Genomic DNA, 9,172 nt, shown 5'->3' on the forward strand with positions numbered 1-9,172 from the left:
TCCACTTTATTATTATTATTATTATTATTATTATTATTATTATTATTATTATTATTATAAAATAACAGAATATAATAATAATAATAATAATAATAATAATAATAATAATAATAATAATAATAATAATAATGGATTATTGTAAGAATAAATATGTATTTTAGAGGTAGTAAATTGACCTGAAAAAAAATGTGTTTGTCTTATCTAGAAAGAGAAGAGAGTTACTATTAATACAGTACTGATGTCTGACCTTATCAGTATGGCAGTGAAAATGGAAGAACTCAGTCTGACTTCATGTAAAAGAAAGCTTTTGATGTTGTTGTTTTGCTACACACATGTGCAGGTCTCCTACAGGAAGTTAGCTTTGTAGCTTAAGGTATGTGTGTCACTTTCTATATTGAACTTATCATAATGAGTTTTCTTTCAGTAGTTTAAGGTTTGTAAAGATGTAATCATGTTATAAACTCAAAATACATTTGTGTCAGCAAAACTATTAGACAAGATTTTAGAAAGTCTGCTGTAGCTTACACAACTTAGCACCATTGTTTATGTTATCATGTGTAATCAATTTGTTAAGTTTAAGCTTGTATGGGTGTCATTATTTCACTTACTCAACACGTGTTTAATTTGACCACAGCAATGGTGTGTGTGGGAAAAGATTACAGTTTCTTCAGCGAGTATTGATGCATGCAGGGAAAGAAAGACTTACAATTTTGAGTTTCTTACTGATTCATTTAAATAGTTTTACATGCTGATGTACCGGTAACAGGGTTAATTTACAGTACATTATTTCACAATCTAAAAGTGTTTACACAGAGTGAAAAATAAAATGTTGCTGGTTTGATCCCCATCATTTCTTACAATCACAAAGACTAAGAAAAAGTATTGTAACAACCCTGGGTCTGCTGCAACCACGTTCGGTAAGGTTCTGTGACCCAGAGTCAAAGGTTCAACTGCAGCAGGTGTTCAGGGACTCCAGAGACAGGAGAATCACCACCAATCAGAAGCTTGGCTTGCCGCATGAGCGGGACCCAGTTTCAACATTGTTGTTACAAATCAGGGGTTACGATGTTGCAACAATCAAGGAATCGAGAGCAGGAAGTCATGCATGCTATAGATTGGTGGCTGATGCACAGGGGCGTGGCCTGGATAGAAGGATAAGTAGCGGGCTGCTGAGGCAAAAAGGAGCTGGTGCGGAGACAAAAGAGAACTGGCTGCTGAGATGAAAGAGAGAGAGAGAGAGAGAGAGAGAGAACTGGATAAGAAAGCCAAAGAGATCCAGTATATCACCAGCTCTGTGCTTTCCTGTCAACACTTTCTCTACTCAACCCCCTCCAATCTGGCTTTAGCCCAGCACACTCCACTGAAACTGCTCTTCTCTCTGTCACCAACTCTCTACTCTCTGCCCGTGCTGCCTCCCTCTCCTCTGTCCTAATTCTCCTCGACCTCTCTGCAGCCTCTGACACAGTCGACCACTCTGTTCTGCTGTCCTCCCTCACTGACCTGGTACTCTCTGGCACTGCTCTTGCCTGGTTCTCCTCCTACCTCGCTGATCGCACATATGGGGTGTCCTGGCGTGGCTCACCCTCTGCCTCTTGCAGTCTTTTGACAGGTGTCCCCCAAGGCTCAGTCCTGGGACCCTTCCTGTTTTCTCTCTACACCCGCTCCCTGGGTCTCCTTTGCCCCTCTGAGCCTGACGTTTCCTCCCATACCTCGACCTGCCTCTCGGCCATTTCCTTCTGGATGCACTTGTATCATCTCAAACTCAAACTCTCCAAATCAGACCTCTTTTTCTCCCTCCTAATCCTCCCCCACCGCTAATCTCTCTATCTCTATTCCCCTCCTCATCCACCACCCTCTCTCCCTTCTCATCCACCAAGAACCTCAGTGTCACCCTCAACCCCACCCTCTCTACTCTCAGCACATCTATACTCTGGCACGGTCCTGTTTCTTTTGAAATCCCATGGATTTCAGTCCCTGATATCAGTCCCTGACCATCTTCCGGCGCCTCCTCAAGACACACCTGTTCAGACAGCATCTGTAAACCTCACAACTCTCTACTATACTGGACTATATGGCACCCAACTGTACCAGTACTTGTATCAGCTTGTACTTGCACTGAACTGCTCCATACCTTGCCGTATTCTACTACTGCTCTTAATTATGACTACTTCCTGTATCTTGTATTTGACTTTACTCTTATAGGTATCCGTATTCACGTTTTTTGGTAATTGCTCTTATTTGAAATGATTCTCATCCATTTATTGTACTTACCACATGCTCATACTGGGTTTTACTCGTATAAGCAAATATTTTTAATATAAGTTAACTGCTCTTTGTTGAACCCGCTCTTAAATGTAATTATTTACTGTATTCTCTATTTTTTGCATTTATTTGAATGTGATTTTTTTGCTACTGATTTTATCTTTATTATGATACTCTAATGTGATATTCTGAAATGTGATACTTTACAATGTGATATTTTGTAATGTGATACTTTGTACTGGATAAGGGCGTCTGTTAAGAAATAAATAATAATAAAGAGAATGTTCCCTGAAATAGAAATGTAACCATTACCGCATGGGTATTTACCTCCTAAAGACCCAGAAACCTGAATAAATTATACCAAAGCTGCCCGACAAAGCCTGTGATGCAGTCACGGCCCACCGCCAAGGACATAAAAATGCACGCACAGATCTCTGTGATATTTTTCCTTCAAGCCTGCTGCAATCATGGACACAGCAACCTTGAAGGTTAATGGTTACATTTCTATTTCAGGCTCCAGGGTTATGATAATAACCTAATGTTCCCTTTCAAGTACAAAATGTAACCATTACTGCATGGGTGTGTGTACCAAAGCCGTCACAAGGGCAATATTGTATTGAACGACTGGAATGCTACACGGCTAAGCCAAGAAGCTGCCTTGTGCATTACCATGCGGAACCCCAGTAACAAGTAGCTAGGGCTCTAAGGGTCGACTGAGAAGCCGCCATCATTAAGTCTGTATAACCTTGTAAAGGTATGCGGAGTAGCCCACACTGCTGCATTGCATATGTCCTTGACAGATGCACCCTGGAACAAACCCCATGAAGTTGCCATGCCTCTGGTGGAATGGGCTTTCTGGAGGGGGCAAGTTGTCCAGCTCATAGGCATTCCTGACCATGCCTGCTATCCATTTGGACAGCTTCTGCTTAGACAGTGCTCCAACTTTTCATCCTGTCGACGTGTTACACCAGGGCCTGCACTGGGCAGAGCATGTGGAGCTGCTGCTCCCTGTCAGACTGGAAGCAGGTGGAAGGAAAGCCTTGAATTCCACCGTCTGGTTGATGTGGAATGCCGTGATTGTCTTTGGCAAAAGGGCAGGATTGGTATGGAGTGTAACCTTTGTCCTGGCCTCTGTAAAAATTAAGCAGGCTTTCACTATGGAGAATACCTGCATCTTGCTCACCTGCATTGCGGAGGTGATAGCAAGCAATCAGCCGCTTTGAGCGATAACTAGTTCAGCTCAACTGAATGCATGGGTCAAATGGAGGATTCATGAATGCATTGAGCACCACATTTAACCTCCAGTGAGGAGCAAAGTCTTTCATAGGCAGCCGAAGCCACAGAGCACCTTTCAAAAACTGCCCTGCCAGGAAGTAAGCTCCTGGCCGAGTCAATTTTGACAAGGCAAGCCGAAATGGCTGCCAGGTAGACCTTTAATGTAGAGGGGGATTTCCCCACATCAAACAGGTCCTGCAAAAATGTCAATGTTACTGCCATGGGACAAGTCATGGGGTCGAACCGAAGCAGCAGCAATCCCCACGTCTGAAAGACGTCCCACTTGTACCCATACTTAGAACATGTGGACACTGCTCTGGTATTTTATAGGGTGTCAATAACCTACAGCTACAGGCTCAATGGGTCTGTATACCATAAGGTCCCCCGTGCCTGAATGAGCACCACCTCGGGGTGAGCCTCCACTCTCCTTGAGACGAGGTCTGTTTATCAACCCGGGCATATGTACTGCCTGCAGTGAGAGGATGTTCTTGTGTGCCCAGGCTAGATGTGTCCATGGGTTTGGTTTGGTACCAGTTTGGTGACTTTAGCACCAGGTCGGTACAGTACAGGAACGGAGCGGGTCGGTGACCTCAGTACTGTATGGTACGGGTCCACCGGTTCGTAGATGCCCACCTGTACGAGTCACTGGCAAAACCACTCAGTCAGTACTCACACGACACTGAGGGAAGCCTGCTTGTTACAATGAACTAACAGCCCTCGTAATGGTGATGCAAAAGCTGTCACCAAAACAGCATCAAGATACTGTGGATGAGATTGCAAGCAACCACAACCAAAGCAAGTATCTTGGTCCTGAGCAGCGCTGCTGAACCCAGCAACTGTCACTACACTTTTATTATTAGTAATAAAAGTGATAATATTAGTTAAATTACTGCTTGTTTTTAAATGTGCATCAGATGCATACACATATGAATGGAAAATGTATGTAAACTTGTCCTGAAAGGCCTACTTAATAATACCTAGTCTAGTTCATACTAGCAAAAGAATGAGTCATCCTATGTTTCCTAGGTAATAAATTATAGCGATAGTACCAATAGGTATGTATCCTAGGTCTGTATAAATTATTATTTTTATAATAAAAATCCTGGATTCTGCAAATGGCTGCCATTTGGACCCATCTGTCCATGTCGTCTTTAAGGCATTTATCCACTTTTTCTTTCGAAGTTTGTCATTTGGAAAACGGTGAAATGAAGGCTTGTTTCCCTTTATCAGATTGTGGTTAGTACAACCACCTGTTTCACATTGTTTTGGCATTTTATTGCACAAATACACTGAACACAGCAGAGTTTCCAGTGCAAACACAGTAATTTTATGGCGTATTTTCATCCCAGCCTCGGATGTCCAACCATGTGAATGTGAGCAGGAGGATGATGGGAAATGTAGTTCTGAGAGGTCCATGCGGGTACATGGGAAGCCGTCGTGAGGCAGGGAATGCAATTTAAAAAAAATTTTTTAAGTTTTTTTCAGCATTGTGAATATGGCTTCTAAATACCTGTAAATACCTGTAAATGTCTATAAAGTACCTGCATTTCTATAACTACACAGATCCCTTTATTTTTCACAGGATGTAAAGAAGCTTTTCAAACAGATCCAGAGGTGTATGCTGAAAACCGCCGGGCTCTGCACGCTGTCCAGGTATGTCTGAAACACTGTCTTGAGAATATCCAAGGCTTAGAGCTTTCAGTCTTTCACCTACACAGGAATCACTGAAATTATTTAAAATTGGAAAACATCATATTTGATTCTAATAAACTGTTATATGCATACAACTTTTCTTTTTTTCCCACACTGTTGCATAATCAAATTCGCTGCACCTTAATGTTGCTCTGATCTAGACACAACTTACCTTATCATTATTGAAATAATGTTTTTTTAACTTTTCTCCGAGTTAGTTTTTTTTTTTTTTTAACATGGTGGACAGTTAAAGCAGAACATGGATAAAAGAAATATAGGATGGGTGATTTTTGTAATGATGTTCTTATTGCATTCTTAAAAAATCAGCATGAGTATATCTTTAGAACTGCAATCTATAAATCTGACTTAACATGTGATGTACAAAATAGTAAAGTTGGAATAAGTGTCAGCTGAAGTCATTACCTTGAGATAGATAGGTCTAAGAAAATGAACTACTGTTACAAAACATGAATTTATTGGAAACAGAACCAGAATGTCATGTTAGATCTTGAAAATTGGGTCTGTGTACCTTAGGAAAATCAGTATACTTATTTAGGCCTAATTCAAAAGGCAGCTGTATTTCTGTCAATGTTTAGATTAGCTGAATTGTCAGTGTTGTATTCTGCTTTCATGCAAGTCAAAGCTAAAAAGAGTAACAGTATAGTAAAGTCCTTGCCTGTACTATTAACTGAAAAAAAAAATGATAAACTGGACTATTTACTGGTTGTTTAAAAAATCATTTAAAATAATCCCTGCCCCTCTGCGTGTCTTCAAGGATATCCTTGTGAAGTCGGAGCACTACAGCGAGGCCCTGAAGAAAGACAAGCTTAAATATTTGACCGCTGACTCCCCCAATGTGCTGAATGAACTTGATGAAGCAAAAGCATATGTTGTAGGAGGCCTCGTCGATCACAATCACCGCACGGTGTTGCACTTACGCACTGCAGGTTGTAAACAGGTATTTCAACACTCTACTGCTGCCTTCTTGCCTTCAGGTGGCTGACGGCTTTACTATAGTTAGTAACTTTACTGCAGTCACAGTTATCAGTGAATTCCAGGGAAATCAAAACTATAGACCTAGAATCAAGACCAGGCAGAGTTGTCCATTTTTTATATGAATAAGTGAAGGAATTTTGAATTGAGTATTTACTTGCATTATATAGCCTTTACAATGCTGTAGTTGGAAGTCACAGGTAAGAGGCTGTGCAGTTTGTGTTCTGCCTTATAACAAGAAAGCAAGTGCTATTGTAATGGCATTATGTGGTAAATGGAAGCCATGATCTAACTGCCTTATAAAGAGGGAGCACTATAATAGGGTAGGAAATAACATTTTAGTTCAGATATAATTACATTGGATCCCTATTTGTAAATCGTGATGAAACCTACATGTATGGCGAATTTGGAATCCAGATTCAATGGCATGAAAGTCACCAAGCCTGGGGTAGGTGTTACACATGTGGTATGAATGTCAGAACTGCATTACGTGGTACACACTGAGCTCATGAATACATTTCGGTAGAGGTATGAAATGGTCCAGCGTTCTGAATGCGTGAATGGAAATTCCAGGATTATTGCGCTTATGAATTAATAATGTTCTAAAGTGCAGCTGGGCTCATGTACACGTGTGACTGACTTCACTACTAATAAAAATAGCTTTTTACAACCCTCTCTCTAGGGACTGTGGCTTGTGGAGATCAGATGAGTAATTGTATAACTGTGTGTGAATGTAAGACCTCAAATAAATTCAAGTAATTTTTTCCTAAATTACCAGTGAACTTAATCTAATGTGTGCAGTACCATTAGAAACTAGATTAAATTTGACACCAAGGGTTATATAAAGAAGGACACTTGTGAGATAGGATTTCATCATAACACATGGACTTATTGTGCAATGTGTAACCTAATGTTCTAGTTCTGGCCAGTAAGATGCTATGGTTGTCAAGGCATCAACAGGATATATATGTCCTATACTAACTTTGTTGTGAACAGACCTTTTATTTGGTGCAAAATGTAACATAATTGTAGGATGCTGCAACTTTTGAGTTTCAGATATCCTATACTGGATGCCTTTCAGATTTAAAACATTGTCAGTCTCATGTAGTGGCATGTTTGAATCTTGTGATATGTATGGAATTACCTGCCAACGGGCCACAGAGCTAGGGATTGAGCATGCACAGCTTCCTCTTGGGAACTTTGTGAAAATGAACAGCCGGAAAGTGTTAGCAGTTAACCATGATAAGTTGTGAAATTTCATTGTGATATGAACAATACAAATCTCAAATTCTAGCTATCAACCTTGGTGTATCAAATACAGTTCTTGATTTTTTCCAGGTGTGATGTCTCGCGTTGTTGTTAACAAACACATTTGAAATGTTATTTAAATGATTTTATATTAACAAATTCAAATTAGAAAAGAACTGGACAGTTTCCCACCCGGCAGGATGGACATTTAATAACTGCACTTTTAACATCATTTCACAAGGGCCCAAATGATTATTTAAAAAAAAAAAAAAAAAAAAAAACTGAAGTAGCTTCCAATTACATTTTATTATTTATTTTTTCAATATCCTCACTTTTTATGTTTGCAATAAATTGGAGTGCTTCTTATGGCTATTACAGCTCTTCGGTTCTAGTTGCTTGTCATTGATATGTCAGTGTCCTAACAGATGAGTGAGACTTCCGTATAAAAAAAATAAATAAAAGGTTTGTCTGATCTTGAAATACACAGCTGTGCACTAGATGGCGCTGGCTCATATTTCTATAATGACGCTAATCTAATCTAGACTTGGTTACAAATGCATAAAGCAGGCCACTAGAACCAAAGAGCAGTTCCTGACTTCACTGAACGCGCCTTAACACAATAAGCAAAAAGCATGTAGACTGATTGCAATTGTCAAAAAAAAATGTAATTTGAAGCTACTTGCTCTTCATTGTAGGACATTACATACAATATGAGAAAAAAGATGTTTTGTGTATTATGTTTTATTTTCCATAAGTTACACCAAAACAAGATACATTTGATATAGGGATAGAGTCCTGAGCAAAAACAATTTGCTGGCTATAATACAGTGCTGAAAAATTAATGTAAGAAAATGTTTTCCTTTATTTGAGTATTTGAGATAATCCTTGCGTACCCGCAGAAGAGAGACTGGAAAGAGGCATTTTTCACTGTCCTGCCTCAGAGGAATGGGGCAGTTCCGGTAGGACAGGAAGACGGCACTCCCGAGGTAACAAAACCAGAGAAAGAAGAGACTGATGGGGTACAAGATTCAGATAGCGACTCAGAAACTGGAGAGACAATCGAGCAGAACACAGCTGTGCCAGACGAGCACATACACAAAGACAAGAAAGACTTGAGTGCTGGAGACAATTCAGACGAACCAGCTGAAGGAGGAAATTCAACGTCACTCACCTGGAAAAGAACAAAAAGGCTTTAAAATGTACTTTAATGAAGCGTAGTGTTAGGTATTGTGCTTGAAATAAATACTGTAAAAGGTCAGTGCTCCAAAATCTAAACCATGCCTGGTGCAATTAAATACAAGATTGGGCCATAGAAATTGTGCGTTGTGCTACAAAGTTCACAGTTACATTGTGTGATCCATGTGTGATGTAAGTTTACATTTGTTGCATCATGTTTGCCATGCCCCCCCCCCACCCCCACCCTTTGTGAAAATAAACTTGAACAGTATATTACATTTTATAAAAGCCCTCAGGCTTACCAACAGAACGTCTATCTAATATTACTTCCCTGTGTATTTTTTTCTTTTAAAGATAGCATCAGAAAAGGTCACAGAAACTAGCACTGCCTTAAGAAGAAACTTTGATTATGAAAAAAGCATTGATGATTGATTTATTGAAGTCTAAATGCTTTTTAAAATTATATATATATATATATATATATATATATATATATATATATATATATATATATATATATATATAT

General features: G+C 39.6%; 1 protein-coding gene across 2 annotated transcripts in view; it reads left to right on the plus strand.

Moving 5' to 3' along the window:
- The window catches only part of LOC117409122 (tRNA methyltransferase 10 homolog A-like), a 9,868-nt gene extending 984 nt beyond the window's left edge, over window positions 1-8,884 (plus strand). For both annotated transcript variants that reach the window (XM_059000848.1, XM_059000844.1), the window contains exons 2-4: window positions 5,120-5,190; window positions 6,005-6,187; window positions 8,370-8,884. In XM_059000848.1, coding sequence (XP_058856831.1) covers window positions 5,120-5,190; window positions 6,005-6,187; window positions 8,370-8,666 — 551 coding nt within the window. In that variant the 3' untranslated portion in view covers window positions 8,667-8,884. The remainder of the gene's footprint in view (window positions 1-5,119; window positions 5,191-6,004; window positions 6,188-8,369) is intronic.
- Window positions 8,885-9,172: the final 288 nt, after the last annotated feature.

Source organism: Acipenser ruthenus, chromosome 2, assembly GCF_902713425.1.
Source record: "Acipenser ruthenus chromosome 2, fAciRut3.2 maternal haplotype, whole genome shotgun sequence".
NCBI classification, from domain to species: domain Eukaryota; kingdom Metazoa; phylum Chordata; class Actinopteri; order Acipenseriformes; family Acipenseridae; genus Acipenser; species Acipenser ruthenus.